The following is an 18,584-nucleotide window of genomic DNA, read 5'->3' as shown; positions in this document are numbered from 1 at the left end:
AGGAAGGTCAGAAATCTTCAAAACCACAAGCAGCAGACGTCCTAACTGTCCCGAAACCTCTTTATATTTATATCCATGTTTGCGGCCAAAGAAGCTGGCAGTGGCATTATGGGCTCAGGGTGCGTTTCTGGACACTGCTCACTTCTGCTTCTCTTCAGTCTGCATCAGGCTAATCATTATGCAATTCTAATTAGAATATTTTAAACACTCTTCAGAGCGACGTTTTTCCAAACACTGTGTAATCAGGTGAGGGACACCTGCTTGCGAGTCTGAGCGTGATGGTCTTTCCCAGTGAATTCTGTCTCACATCCTGCCGAGTACTCAGGTTCAATTACTGGAAGGTTAGATTTCTCTCCTTGCCCCCCACTCCTGCTCCGCCCTTCCCCTCCCTCCCTTTCCCCGTCCTCAGGGGAAGGGGAATAAATGGTCAACCCCAGGAGGGTGTGCAGTCCGGGGAGCGGGGAGCGCAGCCCGTAGACCCGAGCGCCGGGCCGTCGCTGGGAACCCCTCCCTCTCCCCGCGCCGCCTCCAGCGCGAGTGACAACGCGCCCTCCAGGCTCGGGAGCAGCCGCGTGCCGAACAATCCCGGGCAGGGCTCGCCTCGCTGGTGACATCACTGCCGAAGATACTCCCCACTCTCTCAGTGCCTGCCTTCACGAGGCGTCCGTCCGTTTGTCCGTTTCCTTCCATCCGCTGCTGGAGAGGGCTCAGCGCTGCCGGGGACAGAGCCGGGCACCGAGGAGCGACAGGACCCGGAGGAGGAGGGAGAGCAAAGGCAGCGAGGGAAGGAGGACCCCGGCAGGCGACAGCATGAAATTCAGCCCAGCGCACTACTTGCTGCCTCTCCTGCCAGCGCTGGTCCTCAGCACCAGGTGAGTCCAGGAGCGTGAGTGACCTGAGCCAACGGGCGCTGTGGGTAGGGGTAAGTTGGTCCTACCGCAGGTCACCTGTCAGGGCCAAGGACAGGCACTTCAGCTCTTTGCACCTCCCGCCTAAGTTAAAGGATATCTCTGTGGTTCGGGCTCTCAGATCCTTCCGGGAGAATAGAGCCCTTTTCTAGTTATCCTAGTCCTTAGAGAAAGTCTGTGTTCTTACCGGCAAGGGAACCAAGAGCTTTCCCTTTCAAAGAAAATATGTTTCCCTCCAGCCCTAGTAGGAGCAAACAGATAACAGGCAGTAATACCAAAATTAAGGAAATGGAGAGACAAGGAGGAAATTGTCACCAGGCAGTGTATTTATATTAGAGCTGACTTAATAGCCACAGAGTGTACTTACCTCCTTCAAGTGTGTCTGATTTTAAGGTAGGAGAATAATCCTGGAAGATAGTAAACCTTGTACAAAAGTTCCTGGACTCATGAAATGGCCTGTTTTAAGGTCTTGAGGAAGCTTAGTGGTAGGCATTTTCATGTGGCTGTCCTGTGAACAGGTCTAATTAGCGAACACACAAGGCGATTAAAAGTTAGAAGGCACTCTCAGTGTGCTGATGCAGAGACCCTAGTCAGAAACAATTAAGTACTGTACTTCATCACTGGCCACTGATGGGACTTTAAGCCCCAGCACAGAGAAGCTATTTTTAGTGGAGGTTTAAAATGCAATGGTTGAAAAGAGTTTTGTGACTCCCCACTGTTGATCAAGTCCCAAAGTTGGTGATGGGCTTGCATTCTTCTTCCTCAAGAGAAGCACAAAGGTGGTCTGTTTCATTGCCCGGGACTGAGCCTTTATTCTGTATGCTCTTAACATCATATTGGCAGCAACCTCTTTCCCTTGGCTACTAGAAAATAAAATAACCCTCACAGCAAGAGCTTCGTTTCAAATCTATGTGAATGGAAACATTATCTGATTGTTCATCTGATGGAAAATGAAGAAGGGAAACAGGGTAATATCAAATTCTGAAATTAAGAATGAAAAAAACCTCATTATCTATAAAAATGAGGCAGTAAAATTCTGGATTCCATTTCTAATTTTCACATCCTCTTTCAGGTTCTTGTAACCAGACTTTCCTTTTAGAATGAAGACTGTTTGATTTAGCCTTAATCACTGATGAACTTAGTCTTTCCTTGCAGACAAAGCCAGGTGACTTTCCCACAATAAAATAGAATGTGAGGTGTGTGTATATATATATATATATATTTTTTTCTTTTCTCTAAAGGTTGTTTGTCACTTCAGTACACAAAATGCAGATGGTTTTAAAATCACTTTGCTTCCCAGAATTACAGTAACTTGCTCCAATTACAGAACCCATTTTAATATTTGTGGTTAGCTTTAAATGACTCAGTGCAAATTTTACATCAGTTATTTTTTTTTTAAGCATCTTGCCACTTACACTGAACTCTTGTGTTGTAGTTTAATAATTGTAATTTCTAGAAAAGGGAAATTCTCAAAGTTGGACACTCAACTAGATGCCTGTCATCATATGCATAAAATAATAAATATTTAAACAATAGAAACCCTGCCCACAATGATTTTTAAAGACATTGAAAACCCCTAGTGTTCCAAAAGTACATTTGCTTTTTAAGGATGCCATAATTTAAGTGAGTCAGGAAGCTGTATAGTCTCTAGCTTCTGAAGTTTTAGTGTTGGTTACATAATACAAAGAGCCATTATCTTTCTTTTGATGGAATGGTTAATTTTTATTAGAATAAAATTTTAAAATAATCAACATTTATTACAACAGAAATTAAAATTAGTCATTCCTAGTTTACTTTAGATATGAAACTTCTGCAGTGTTTTTTATGTAAAACCTATGTCAGGTCTTTAAATTTTCCTTCCTGCAAACTCAACAGAAAGAGCAAGCTGGGCTTAAAAAAAAGTGAAACTTTTTATAACCAGTGGCGTGTCTTGTTGTGATTGTTGTGTAGAAATTTATTTTATTGGATATTCAGATTACTTTGTGACAGCAGATTTGACAGTGACTATGGTACTATCAATATGTCATTTTGCAAGAAGAGATTATGTTTTAGTGGTTTCTATCAGAAGGCCATTCTCTTTGTAATATTTAAGGGTTCTTGTAGGCAATGGTTAACGTGCAGGTTAGAACGTAAACTAAATAGGTTTGTAAGAACAGTTGCATTAGTGGAGGTGAGTTTATTGTCCTGCTGAGAAAAATTGTAGGTCAGCCGTGAGCACCTGGGGCAGTGGGCTTTCTAGCCAAAGACTTGTTAGTTTCTTAGTCAGTGGTCTTGTATGTGAAGCAAGTGGCTTTTCACATGCTTAGGTTATGTTGAAAGCATTAGCACAGGATGGCAGTTGCTAGATATTCTTATATAGCCTTTGGATGTTATCACTTTTATTGTCAAATCTTTTCAAAGTGTGACGAATGTGGATCTGTGGCTCTTCATGCAAAAGAAACAAACCCATGTATTTGTTTCAACATCTCTTTCTCTGGGCAAAGCTCTTTAATACCATCCTATTATATTTCCAAGAGGCTAAAGTTCAGTTGTTTTATAGTAAAGGGATGTGTTCAGCAAAACACATGCTGCAAGTAGAGAAAGATCATTATTATATAATAGTTTCTCTCCACAAGGATGAAAACCCTAAAACGATTTCACCTTTTAAATAGGAATTTTTGGATAGCTGTTTTTGTTTGCTCTTCATCTTTACATCTTTATAACAACTTTAGATGCTAAAGCCTCAAAATGCCATAATTTTCACCATAGTGAACAACACTGATGCCCCTCAAGTAAAGTGAGTTACTTTATCCGTCCTGAAGAAAAGTTAAATGTTCGCCATGAACAACAACCAAGAATTGTCCTGTTTCACTGGTAAGCCCCATAGAGTTAAAAAGAGCCATTTAATTTTCTGTACATTGTCTCTCCTGTTTATAAAGTTCATGTAAATTCAAAACAGCAAGTTAATGTTATGAATAATGAAGCTAATGCAGAAACCCATTTAACCTGTGCACAAATAAATGTGGTCAAAGAAAGCAAACATATATTGGTTTAATAGCTTTAGAGTAGAATGACTGTACTTTTTAAATAGCTTCATTCTGTAGAAGTATTAAATTGCTATTCCAAGGCATCCAGCAATTCACTTCAGAAAGAGGTAGTATAGGTATTGAAGAGTAGGGTGAAAAAAATCTTTAGAAGTTCTTGGTGAAAAGGGACCCATGGAGTGCTGGGGAAGGCTTGTGCTTTAGTCTGCTGAACCTCTGTTCCTTTATGCTGTGATTCTACTCTTGATGCCTTTGGTTTATTGAGTTTTAAATGACTTAATGGGGAGAGAAACATGGCAGGGGAGAAGTGAAGGTCTACTGACTTCTGGTGGTTTTCCATCAAGCAAGAACTTTAAGCAGATGGTCGCTTATAGTCCTCACAATAGGAGTCACCTTAGAGGTCTCTCCTGGGCCCTCTGATCAGCAGTCACACCACATGTTTACTCTGGAATCTATTTTTAGATGATACTGTATATTGAAGATGCTCCAGGCTCTTATTTGCTCTGTACCTAAATCTAACCTCAGAATCAAGTTGATGTATAGGACAAAGACTAGAATCACAATTAAAATACAATAAGCAGCTTAAAAAAAAAACAAACAAACAACTTAAGCAAATAAATTTTTGCAGTCTTCCTTGAACCTCCCCCAAGTTGATGTGAGATAATGTGGGTTTATTCTCCCAAGGCCTACACAGAGTGAGTCTTGCCACACATACCTTTATATGACCCTATGTACATTCCTTTCTGATAAGAATTACACACTTCTGTGTAATCGAATTGGAGACAGGTCTTTTCTAGGCTAAGAAAGTATTAACAAACAAATGTTTCTGACTTTTCAAATTTTAATTCTGGACCCTAGTTGCCTGTTTCCAATAGCAATTTTTAAAATTACTCATTAGGGGATTTCTTTATGGATTAAATTTATTTCCCTCATGGCTAATAAGTGACCCCTCCAACATTTATGATATGACCACAATTGTCCCAGACCAAACTCCATGTGATTCAAAAGGAGGAATATGACCTACCTACCAGGAGGCAAAAATCATTGAAACCACTGAGGGGTATGTGGTTCTAACAATACTGTGTTTTCTGAAGTGTGTGGTATGGGTGCTCACGAGCCTGTTTTGACTGACTTCTACAGGAAATCCCTTTAATGAATAGGGCTAAATCATTTAACCTCATTAAACATATTTAATACTGAGTTTTCTTCTCTGGAAAAGCAAACAAGTCCATTTGAACTTCATAACCTTCAGATGTCTTTGATGTTTTCATTATCACACATTAAAAGTGTGTCTGCAGTGTGCCAGTCATTGCATATGGCATCAGGACAATAAGATATTTAGTTCCAGATGTGTGTCCTCCTAACCCAGTCATGCACAGAAATTGTTACGGGTAAGACCAAATTGGATAAATAACAACAAGCATTTTGAAGTTCTAGATACAAATAGAGAAGAGAATGAATAATGATAGTGGAGGAGTATCAGAAGTAACTTCCACTTTGAAGACAGTGAGGGAAGTAATATATTTTAATTTTAAAACTTGAGTATCCTGCAGCACTTGCTAACTGTGTGATGTTAGGTAAATTTCTTACCTCTCTATCTAGTTATCTCATGTAGAAAATAGGACTACTTATAGAAACTACCTGAGCAGTAAGGACTGAATGAGTTTATTTAGAAGAATTGGCCAATATTTCTTAGAACAGAGTAAGTGATCAACAGGGACTAGGCTGTGTAGGTAATACTATGTTTTAATTATTTTTAAAAACTTTTCGTATCTATGATTGATCAGGACATATCAAAATAAATGAAAACTTGGATACAAGTTAATTGAATGACAGAATATGAACAAGAGTCACAGTCCTCATTTAAAAGTAGGAAAATATTGGCAAAGAAGAGAGAAGCAGTAGCAGAAGTAATGAGGATTACCTCGTTACTAGGCTGCTTCTTTCAAAAGTGTTTTGGTGGCAAAGTGCCTGGATGGTGCAGCGCACTTTGGCAAACACCGTGAAAAACTGTAGTTTATAATTTATCGTATAGAATATGTTTTAGCACAAAAGTACATATTTAGCTACTTGTATATCTGTTTAAAATTTAGTTGTATATATAGCACATCCATCATATCAAATCAAAGCCATGAGCATCAATAAAAAGATGCTTTGAAACTACATAAGAAGGATTGATGTAAAAGGTTAAACAACTTTATTTTCTACTTTTCAATTGATTTCATAATCTGTTGACAATCTATGAAATACAGTTTCTTCTCTTAATTTTTCTAAATATATAACAGATTTTTTTCTACTGAGAACAATTTGAAAACCAGTGATACAGAAGAAACACAACTATGTCTTAAGAGTCATCACATGAGTTATTCCCTAAGCTTTTTGAAAATGACTTTAGAGACCATCTAGTTTCAACTAGTTTGCACATATTTCATCATAAAGTTTTCATAGTTTTGCCAAGAAATTCTGACCGCTAAATGAAAAAAAATTTTTTTTGCCATAGATTATTGTGTGTTTGTGAATGTGTGATGTCTATTAATCTAGTGAATCCTGGAAAAGGGTATGATTTGCTGCTGTGGAAGATAACAAGGCATAGATTATTGTTAAATCTGCATCAAAGAAAGGACACACGTTTACTGGGATGTCTACGAACTTTGCTTCATAATTATAGGAAGCAAAAAATCTTAACTATCACATTCAGATGCAATCTGAAGGTCAACCAAGTAAACAGTGTGCTCTGAGAATGCTTTCATAAACACTGGGAGGCGTCATTATACCATAGGTAGTGATTGCATTGCAATTATGTCTGACTTGTTTGGTGTTGCTTTCGAGTGTTTTAATCTCTTTGAGTGTACTTTAAAGAGTTTGTTATTGGGAAACATACTGTGAATATAAGGTTGTGTTCTATTCTAAAGCCCTTCACTTTAGAGATGACAAAACTGAGGTCCAAATTGACAGACTCCTCTAAGGCTGCAGAAGGAAACCAGAACAAGGATGTAACATTGACCCCAATACCCAGTAATCAAGCTATATTTGTACAGTTGGTCCCTACAATATTATCTAGAACTATTGTAGTTACTGTGAAGTTACTCTAAAACAAATTCTCTGAGCACATATACTCATGGTAGAACAACAGGCTTTAGTCAAAGAAAATTACAGCAATGGAGAGTTGTTTGCTTGACTATATTGTTTTTTGAAGAGTGAGATGGCTTAAAAAGAGATCCAGGTCATTTTCAAAACCCAGAGTAGTCATTAATGAGTTCTCACCTTGGTACACAGTTTACTTCTCAAGCAATACACCTCTAATAGTTCCTGTTGATTTTTCCGTTCTATTGTGAAGGTGATATTGTTGATGTCTTTGGGATCTTTTCATTGAATCTAGTTCCAATAAACATAGTTCCTAGCTAGGCATTTGCTTTTATATTCCTTACCTATCAAACCTATGCTGTAACTCTGTGGTATTGTTCAATGGGAAACATACTCAACTATCCTACAATGAATAGTTCCCAGATATGTTCGCATGGAAATTTATGGTGAGCTTTAACACTCCATCTGGTGTTACCTGTCTCTACATTTTCATCATAGCCCGTGAGCAACTTATATAGCATTTTTAGGGTCAGACATACATATTTGTCTTTGGATAGGTTTCTTAACCATTCAGACTTTAATTTCTCATCTATAAAATGGAGAATAATACTGTCTGTCATTTAGGGCATTTAGGATTAAAGAAAATGTACGTAAGTGCTATTTCAGTGCATATAGCTGTATAGCTGTGTTCCATAGTCTTTAAGAGATCCTAAGACATGTTAGCTATTAGTATCGATAGAGAGTACAATTTAGCGTGTTGATTTTATATTGGACACCTTAAGCAACCGACATTTAATTATTTTATCAAAATTCAAAATAAATTCCTTAAATGAATTGATTTGTATAGCCAAAACATGAAAAACATTTATTTCCTAAGATTTTGCTGGGGGTAGGCAGGGAGGAATTGAGCCCAGTGATTAATCCTTGGGGGAAAAATGGAACAAGAACATGCAATGACTTGCTGCCCTCCAAAATTGTCCTTGCATCTGAGCTAAGGTATTGCTAGGAGCTATTGCAGATTCTGGACCAGCCTTCATCTCCTATCCTTATAGAAGATGTGACTTCCTCCAGCCTATTCTCCAGAGGATTATTAGGGTTTCTAATTTCCTGTCCTTCTAACTAATATTCAAAGTACTCTGAGCAGAAGCACTTAGTGAGCAAGGTTTACAAGAAGTATTTGCCCTGTCATATGGGTTAAATGCAAAGAATGTGAACTCAAACAGACTTTGGAATAGCCCCACTAGCTACTTGACTTAATGTCAATTAACAACTCTTAGCCACATTTTCCTATCAGTAAAAAAGGTGATAATAATGCTCCTCTGATTTAAGAGTATTTAATAAGATAATGTGTATAAAGAATAGTGTCTGGAACAGAGAAATTCAATATATTTTCAGTCTTATCTGACTGAAGGGGATTACAGCAATTTTACCCTACCAGAGTGTACTTTCATTTCATAAAGAGCGGTCCCTAATAAATACACACCTGATGCTGGTGTGTGCAAGACAAAGGTATTGGTGAAGAGATTTTAGAGTTCAACCCCATCTTCCCTTATCACAGATGATAAAACTGAATGGAAACTTTATTTTCCTTAGGAGTTCATGAGGATGATTTGAGGCCAAAGTAAAAGCCAATTCTGGATTGTCCTATAACCAATCTCCGTTAGCAACACTGATTTAAACACCTGTAACATCCTCAAGAAAAAAATTAGGAAAACCAGTATGACCTGTCCTAGCTTCTATTTGGAGTCTGAAAGCTCCAAATTATGTTGCTAATAGTTAAACATTAAATACAGTTATTAAATTATATTACCATAATATATTAATGCCTTAAAAGGAAGTTCACGTTTCAAGTTTACCTGAGGATGATGGAACCAAAGAGATCTATCTTAAACTAGGACAACATAACAGCAACAAGCCTTTCTGACAAATTGAGGGCTCTGGATTCTAATAATTCAGTGTTCTCACATGGGGTAAGGTTGCTCCTGACCTCTGCGGAATGGTGAAGGGGCTGGAATGGAAAAGGGAAACAAGAAACTTAGCATACTAAGACTCTGAATGTGGTATGCATGGACAAAGATGGTAGGAGTGAACAAGAATGTCCTCTATCATGTAAGCCTTCCTGTTTTCATTGTTTTTGTTTGTTTGTTACTGTTTTTTAAATGCTCTTCTCTAATGCTTACAGTCATTCATTGGTTGTCTTTGCAGTAAACTAAGCCATTAGCATTGGGCAGGGAAGGGGGCAAAAAAAAAAAAAGATTCTAAATTGTAAAAGAAACAAGACAATGCATGAGAAATTGAAGTGATGTGTTGGCAAGAAGCAAATATAGTTGAGGAAGCTTTATATTGTTGAGAGCATGTAGCTTTTCCCTTCAGATGCCACAAAGTGAAATGTGAGCTCATTCTACAAATAAGTTCATATGAAAATGGGGGCACACTTTTTCTGACACTACAATTTAGAAAAATATTGAAAAGCATCAAATCCTTTTTGTAGTAGTATGTGTCTTTATTTCAATTGGTAATTTTATACAACATGTAAGTGACAGTTTCAGCCAATAACTAATTAATTCCCTGGCAGTGTTCTAGGTGCTTACTTTGTTACTTAACCCTTCCTTGCAACTGATTTTACTTATATACCTTTATCAAGAGGGAGGCTGAGTTTTAGACACATTAAATGATTAACTTACATTCTCCCAGCTAGAAAGTGGTTAGATTCTAACCCCTTCATTCTGAGAATTGTTTTATGAATGAACTTATAGCACTGCCATAGAATTCAATTTCTGTATAAATACACAATGAAGAAAAATAATATGTGATATATAAATAATAATGCCAAACTAAACCATTTTGACAAATAACTGTTTTCATGAAGTAGGACAGGCTACGTTAAAAATATTCTTAAAATTACACCTGAAACTGGTATGTCATGTACCCGATATACCTCAATTAGAATATATTAAAAATTAAAAGATACAAATGATCTGATAATAAGAAATCAATTCTTAAATCAGCCCAAGAAATTCATTAGTTTGAAGACCAGTCAAATTGAAGCCTTTATAATAAACACAGAAGTTTGCCAGCTAACATTCCTATTTCCACGTAGAAAACATGTCTTCAGGCACCTTAGTGGCTCAGTCAGTTGAACATCTGACTCTTGATTTCTGCTTGGGTCATCATTCCAGGTTGGTGGCATCAAGCTCCACTCTTGGGTTCAGTGCTGAATGTGGAGCCTCCTGAAGATTCTCTCTTGCTCTTGCTCTCTCCCTTACCCCCTCTAGCCCTCCCCAAGTTCTGGGGAGTTCTAACTCCCCAGAGTTCATGTACTCTGTCTCTGAAATAATAATAAAAACATGTCTTCAGATCAGTGTTTCTCAAAGTATACCCCTTAGTGTACCTAAATTAGAGTACCCTGGGATGCTTGTAAAAAGGCACCTTCCTGGTCACTGCCTAGACATACTAGATTAGATCCCCTAAGAAAAGGAGGAGGGGGCCAAGGAATTTTTGTTTCAACCTGGACCTCAGATGCTTCCCATGTACATGAGAGCTTGGAAAGCGCTGCTCCACTATTTGAGAACTATAGAGTCTCGAACACCTTGCCATCTTCAGCAGTAACACCGTGTGCACATTGCAGCTGAAATCAGGGTGATGGAAATATGGTGATACTTTGCCAAAAACCAAAAAACGAAACACAAAAAACCTTCCTATTTTTACATGGATATAAATTTAAACTTTTTTATGTTTATTCATTTTTGAGAGAAAGAGACAGAGTGTGAGCAGGGGGAGGGGCAGAGAGAGAGGGAGACACGGAATCCAAAGCAGGCTCCAGGCTCTGCGCTGTTAGCACAGAGCCCGATGTGGAGCTCGAAGCCACAAACCGCGAGATCATGACCTGACCTGAAGTCTGACACTTAACCATCTAAGCCACCCAGGCAGCCCTACATGTATATAAATAAGTGAATATCTTGGTATCAGTCAAGTTACATGAAAATGATTCTCTGCCTCATTAAAAAAAAAATGCAAAGGGCTGAAAAGAGCTGAGAAAATAGTCAGACTAAATGATATAAAACTGTATTACATGGATTTATCAAGGAATACACTCTATTTAGAATGTCCTGGAGAGTGAGGTAAAATCTTAGAAACTCTGAAAAGAATGAAGCTTTAACTGTATCTCCTGTCGTCCTGTGTTGATCTTTTCAAGTTCTATGACAAAGATGCACTGAAAACCAGGACCTACATATAAGGCTGTGCAAATCCTTACTGTTTTTTACTTGGTGCAGGAAATTAGAGTTTTTCAGATGAAGTAGAAGTAATATTCAGCCTGACAAAAAAGGTTTTGAACCCCCCCCCCCCCACACACACATGCTACATTAAATGTACATGTACATGTACACACATGTACATTTCTGGATTAAGCAGAATGTACAGCTATGCTAGCCGTATTGTGGCAGTTCTTTTCCACTCTACAGTTTCAGTTCTGGAATAACAAAGGAATCAAAAGATGGTATAATACGTAATAGCTCACAATCACAGAAAACCTTAAACCAAGTTAAGCCTCATAATAAATTTGTGAGGTGGTTCCTGATGTTGCCTTCAGTTTATATATGTGGAAACTAAGGCACCTAGGGGTTAGGTTACCTGCCCAAGGTTGTAAGCCCATCAGTGGATTCTGAATTAAAAGGACAAATAGCACTAGAGCCCATGCTCTTAATTACTATGCTACAGCGCCTCCTAGCGTGTGATGGAAAGCACTGGAATGAGCCAGTGTCGGCTTGCATCCCTCTCATGTGTGGCTTCTGATTTATATAGTGAGAAAAGGAAAGAAAAATGTAGCGTGCTCTGAGGTATCCCCTAAGCTCACAACTAAAGTTCTAACTAAAATAATGTATGGTGTATTTTGCTCTCATCGTGAAAGAAAATAATAATATTTGTGTGATGTTGCCTTTGCTTGTGGATGTTGTTTCCAAAGTCAAAACCATTGAACTACAATGATCTATTGCCTGACTCCAGATGGCACTTGAATTTTCACTGTGGAGCTGGTGGGAATCAGACTGACCTAACTGCAGCACCTTCCACCTGTGTGATCCCAGGTAGCTGTCTCAACTGCTCAGACTCATAATTTTATTTTTAACATTTATAACAGTGGTTAAAGGTTGCTTACATGTGAGAATTGTGCTACACAGTTCTCTAGGGTAACTTTACTTAATGCTTTTCCATACCTCATGAAGGCATTTGGTAGATGAGAGCATTAAGGATTAGAGAAGTTAATACCTTTAAAGTTACTAAAAGGTAGAAGTGGAATTTGAACCTGTGATTTAAAAGGCTTAAGCTTTAAGGTCTGGATTCTCAGACAAAAAGAGTTTTAACCCTGAAATTTCGTGGTGTCAGGCTTTGGGAAGTATCTCAGAAACAATGCTGTTGAGAACCTAACGCAAAAAGGGGACTTGTGTTATACACATGGATACCTGAGCTACAGGATTCAGTGCCCTGTTTGTATGCAAACCCTCACAATATCCCCATCTCATAAATAGTATCCCCTTTTGTTTTAAAGCTGTGAGAAAGAAACAGTATCATCATTTGAACGTTGTCTGTCTTGAAGGCTGACCTGAGGATAAGTCAGATTTTCCTTACGAGTTTAAGTGTGATGTTTCACTGGAACTACACTTCCATGGGTAGTCAGAAGATGGCACTGTGAAGTATAAAGTACAGCACAAGCATATCTCTGTTGTAGATTCAACCTCTTTATAGACTGACACATCTCAAAATTGATACCTGAAAAAATGACTTGATTTCATATCAAAATCATTAACAGATACATGTATGTATATATAAGTCTAGGTATGTATGTACCTGTATATATGCATATGTATAACATGCTTTATAATATAGTACATATTACATATAATTTTAATTATAAAACATAGGTATTTTAAAGTTTTATGAAAACATATTCTTAAAAATAGGAATTGGGAGCACACTGCTGTTAGCTTAGTTCCATTCATCATTGTAGTAATTCCTGTATATACACTTTTCTCCTTGAGAACAGACCTGAAAATTGGAGAATGTACCCATTTCCCCTATATACTCTTTTATTCAAGTGCCCTATTAAAAGGATTCTCAAGGATCGACTTGAAGGGGAGTAGGCATCCTGTGAAGAAGATCTACCTGACACATTTATACTATTTAAATTTTAACTTTCATACATGCTCATACATTTTCACATCACCCTGTGTAGCGATTAGTAACAACCCCTTTTTATGAAAATGAGGAGACCATTACTAGTGACAGTAAGAGGCCCGGACCTGTGGCTTTGGTACTACTTTTGCAGCAGCAGAGCCAGCATCTGGTGAGAACCTGCTTTCTGGTCACATGGGTTGTATCCCTACGGGATGGAGAGCACGGCAAGAGGACACACGTGGTGCTTCTTATTTATTATTCTAAAATTATTTATTCATTTATTTATTTTTAATTTACATCCAAGTTAATTAGCATGTAGTACAATAATGTTTTTCAGGAGTAGATTCCAGTGATTCATCTGCTATGTATGATACCCAGTGCTTATCCCAACAAGTGTCTTCTTTAATGCCCTTTACCCATTTAGCCCATCCCCCACCCACAACCTCTACAGCAAGCCTCAGTTCTCTGTATTTAAGAGTCTTACGTTTTGTCTCCCTCCCTGTTTTTATATTCTTTTTGCTTCCCTTCCCTTCTGTTCATCTGTTTTATATCTTAAATTCCTCATACGAGTGAAGTCATATGATATTTGTCTTTCTCTGACTGACTGACTTTGCTTTGCAAAATACCCTCTAGTTCCATCCATGTTGTTGCAAATGGCATATACTACATCTTCTTTAACCATTCATCCATCGATGGACATTTGGACTCTTTCCATACTTTAGCTATTGTTGATAGCACTGCTATAAACATTGGGGTGCATGTGCCTCTTTGAAACAGCATACCTGTATCCCTTGAATATATACCTAGTAGTGCAATTGCTGAGTCATAGGGTAGTTCTATTTTTAACTTTTTGAGGCATCTCCATGCTGTTTTCTAGAGTGGCTGCACCAGTTTGCATTCCCACCAACAGTGCAACAGAGTTCCTCTTTCTCTGCATCTTTACCAACATCTGTTGTTTCCTGAGTTATTAATTTTAGCCATTCCAGCTGGTGTGAGGTGGTATCTCATTGTGGTTTTAATTTGTATTTCCCTGATGATGAGTGATGTTGAGCATTTTTTCATGTGTCTGTTAGCCATCTGAATGTCTTCTTTGGAAAAGTGTCTATTCATGTCTTTTGCCCATTTCTTCACTGGACTATTTTATTTATTTATTTATTTATTTATTTATTTATTTATTTATTTGGTGCTGAGTTTGATAAGTTCTTCATAGATTTTGGATACTAACCCTTTAACTGATAGGTCATTTGCAAATATCTTCTCCCATTCCGTCGGTTGCATTTTAGTTTTGCAGATTGTGTTTCTCCGCTATGCAGAAGCTTTTTATCTTGATGAGGTCCCAAGAGTTCATTTTTGCTTTTGTTTCCCTTGCTTTCGGGGGTGTGTTGAGTAGTAAGTTGCCGTGGCCGAGGTCAAAGAGGTTTTTGCCTGCTTTCTCCTCTAGGATTTTTTTTTTTAATGTTTATTTATTTTGAGAGAGAGAGAGAGACAAAGCACAAGCAGGGGAGGAGCAGAGACAGAGAGGGAGACACAGAATCTGAGGCAGGCTCCAGGCTCTGAGCTGTCAGCACAGAGCCTGACACAGGGCTCGAACTCACAAGCTGTAAGATCATGACCTGAGCTGAAGTTGGATGCTCAAACGACTGAGCCACCCAGGCGCCCCTCTCCTCTAGGATTTTGATGGCTTCCTATCCTACGTTTAGGTCTTTCATCCATTTTGAGTTTATTTTTATGTATGGTATAAGAAAGTGGTCCAGGTTCATTATTCTGCATGTCGCTGTCTAGTTTTCCCAACACCATTTGCTGAAGAGACTGTCTTTATTCCATTGGATGTTCTTTTCCTGCTTTGTCAAAGATTAGTTGACCATAGGTTTGTGGGCATTTCTTTTTATAAGGGCACTAATCTCATCATGAGGGCTCCACCCTTATAAATTAATTACCTCTCCCGATTCCATCTCAGTAAGGGTTAGGGTTTCAGTATATGAATTTTGGGAGAACCCAGGCATACAGTCTATAACATGCCTGTTGGCTAGGAAGGGAAAGGACAGAGTCTGGTAGCTAAGAGTACTCCCAGTTGTCATTTTTGGAAGATGAAGCAAAAGTGACCAGCCTAGTAGGATTAAAGAAGGTGGTACATATGTGGTATTTGATATATATATATGTGTGTATATCTATATCTATATCTATATACATATATATATATATATATTATATTTTAATACATGGTTTTGGTCTTATTATCTTTGTGCCTTTCATAAATCAATGTGAGTACATCCCTGTAAACCTTACCACTTTAATGAGCTAAGATTCAGTTTCTTGGTATGTATCAGAAAACTGCAAATTACAATGCCTTATACAAAACATACATTTATTTCTCTTACATAAGATATGCATACAGGTAGGAAATTAGAGGGTGGTTGATTCTCCATCATCAGCAAGCAGGTTGTATTATCCCTTGCATGGGTCTGAGGTACTTTTATCTTCATCAACTCCTTCCCCCAAGTATAAATGTGTATATATAGATGTTTGTGTGTGTGTGTGTGTGTGTGTGTGTGTAATTTATGTGTGTGTATATATATGTATATATATGTATGTTTTGTAACTGTTATAAAAATGAGTATATTAATATACTTAAATCTAAAAGTTCATTTTTAATTTTTTTATAGTTTTTTTTATTTCAACTCCAGTATACTGGAGTATATATAGTGTGCTATTCATCACAGTAAGTGTATTCTTTAATTCCTATCACCTATTTCACCCATCTCCCCATCCACCTCCTTTCCCGTAACCATCAGTTTGTTCTCTATAGTTAAGAGTCTGTTTCTTGGTTTGTTTCTCTTTCTTTTCCTTTGCTCATTTGTTTTGTTTCTGAAATTCCACATATGAGTGAAATCATATATTTATCTTTCTCTGATTTATTTTGCTTACAATTATACTTTCTAGCTCAATCCATGTTGTTGTAAATGGCAAGATTTCATTCTTTTTTATGGCTGAATAATATCCCTTATATGTCTACCACTTCTTCTTTATCTGTTCATCAGTCGATGAATGCTTGGGCTTCTTCCATAATTTGGCTGTTGTAAGTAATGCTGCTAAAAACACAGAGATACATATATCCTTTCAAATTATGTTTTTATATTCTTTTGGTAAGTACCCAGTAGTGTGATGACTGGATCATAGGATACGTCTATTTTTAACTTTTTGAGGAACCTCCTTACCGTTTTCCATGGTGGCTTCACCAGTTTGCATTCCCACCAACAGTGCAAGAGAGTTCCTTTTTCTCCATATTCTCTCCAAAACTTGTTGTCTCTTGAGTTTTTTATTTTAGCCACTCTGGAAGGTGTGAGGTGATATCTCATTGTGGTTTAGAGTTGCATTTCCCTGATGATGAGTGATATTGAGCATCTTTTCATGTGTCTGTTGGTCATCTGTATGTCTTCTTTGGAGCAATGTGTATTCATGTCTTCTCATTTTTTTTTTAATGTTTATTTATTTCTGAGACAGGGACAGAGCATGAGTGGAGGAGGGGCAGGAAGAGAGAGGGAGACACAGAATCTGAAGCAGGCTCCAGGCTCTGAGCTGTCAGCACAGTTCCCGACGTTGGGCTTGAACTCACAAACCATGAGATCATGACCTGAGCTGAAGTCGGTCGCTTATCTGACTGAGCCACCCAGGCGCCCCAATGTCTTCTCATTTTTAATGATAGTTTTTAGGGGTTTCCTGGTGTTGAGTTGTACAAGGTTTTTATATATTTTGGATTCTAACCCTTTATCACCTATGTCCTTTGCAAATACCTTCTCCCATTACATAGGTTGTCTTTTAGTTTTATTGATTCTTTTTCTGTGCATCATTTTATTGCGATGTAATCCCAATAGTTTATTTTTGCTTTTATTCCCCTTGCCTCAGGAGACATTATCTAGAAAAATGTTGTTACAGTCAATGTCAGAGAAATGACTGCCTGTTCTCCCTTCTAAGATTTTTATGGTTACAGGTCTCACTTTTAGGTGTTTAATCCATTTTCAGTTTATTTTTATGTATGATATAAGAAAGTGGTTCAGTTTCATTCTTTTGCATGTAGCTGTCCGCTTTAGGCTTTTACTTTAAAATAAATTTTAAAATGTTTGTGGGTCCCTAAGAATGTCGTGGATCCTCAGCACTGGGTCCACTGTGCCTAATGGCCAAGTTGGCCCTGTCAGTAGGGACCCCGTCTCTTTCCAGCTCTCTGTTCTGCTGAAGCCCTTGCCATCATGATCCAAGAGAATTTAATAGAATAGCTGTATTCAACTAAAAGGGAAGCTGGGACTTGCAGTCTTTTTACCTGGGCTGTATGTTCAGGTAAAAATCAGGGTTTTGGTACTAAGTGACAAAAGGATAATGGAAGCTCTATTCACATTAGCTTTGTCTTTCCTTTGAACTGCTTTTCCAATTCTCTGCTAGGTAAATGCTTCCCATTACCCCCAAAAGGTTTTCTCTTTTCATTACAGTGAAATAGAAGTTAGATGTCTCCCGTTAGAAATTACTTTAAAAATGGCAAATTTCCTGAATGAGAGTCATTGTTTTAGTTTATAGATAAAAGCTTCTATCAGTGGGGTATAAACTAAGAGGTGGAGACCAAAGTAGGACATAGTTGCAGCTTAAAGAGGGGTATTTTTAATTAATTATTTTGTGTGACTCCTATATATTTACCAAGAATAAAATAGTATCAGCAAATGGTTGCATCTTGCATTTAGTACCAGTTTTCTGAAGGTGACCAAGTTAAAGGCAAGGTTCACATGTATTTTATGGCCTTATACTGTGGTTTATATATCACAAGTACTTAAATATGTGCTTAAATGCTCTATCTAAATAATTAAAAGTAGATGTTTTGGTTCAGTGTTTTATTCTTAAACTGTGTCTTTTTTGTATGTGTGTTCCACCCTCAGGTGGAAAGATAATATGATCTAGGTAATTTTTTAATTTTTAAGTAAATGATGCAATTATTTTTTAGGGAATTATGTTTCGATTTTATGTTACCAGGAACTGCCATTTTTTTAAAATTTGTACCCTTGCAAAGATCCTTCCCTAAGGAAGAAAAGCTAAAGAAATTTCACTGTACAATTTTGCCCGGTTGGAATAGGGATGACATGATTATGGTAACACAGTGACTAAAATAATGGATCTTGGATACTAGGCTGAGTAGGGAGGGAAGTGAAGCCAAGACAGTGCTGGAAATAAAGGCAGAGACCAAGGATCTAGGTATCTCCATAGGCTCACTGAAGGACGTGGTGGTAGTCACAAGCTGAGAAAGCAAACAGGAAAGGTGGCCATATATCAGTAGTACAAACCTTAAGAACCTTCTTAGAATCATAACATTTCAGACCTCCATGGGTCTTTCTACCCAGCCCTTTCTTTTTCTGAATCT

At 37.8% G+C, this 18,584-nt stretch overlaps 1 protein-coding gene across 4 annotated transcripts in view; it reads left to right on the top strand.

The window, feature by feature from the left end:
* Positions 1-761: 761 nt before the first annotated feature.
* The window catches only part of LUZP2 (leucine zipper protein 2), a 492,023-nt gene continuing 474,200 nt past the window's right edge, over positions 762-18,584 (top strand). For 3 of the 4 annotated variants that reach the window (XM_053899883.1, XM_019456556.2, XM_019456554.2), the window contains exon 1: positions 762-872. In XM_053899883.1, coding sequence (XP_053755858.1) covers positions 811-872 — 62 coding nt within the window. In that variant the 5' untranslated portion in view covers positions 762-810. The remainder of the gene's footprint in view (positions 873-18,584) is intronic. The other variant, XM_019456558.2, reaches the window with a different exon arrangement.

This window comes from Panthera pardus, unplaced genomic scaffold (assembly GCF_024362965.1).
Source record: "Panthera pardus isolate Hobbes unplaced genomic scaffold, ASM2436296v1 HiC_scaffold_12, whole genome shotgun sequence".
Lineage (NCBI taxonomy): Eukaryota > Metazoa > Chordata > Mammalia > Carnivora > Felidae > Panthera > Panthera pardus.
This window is presented reverse-complemented; position numbering and strand designations above follow the sequence as displayed.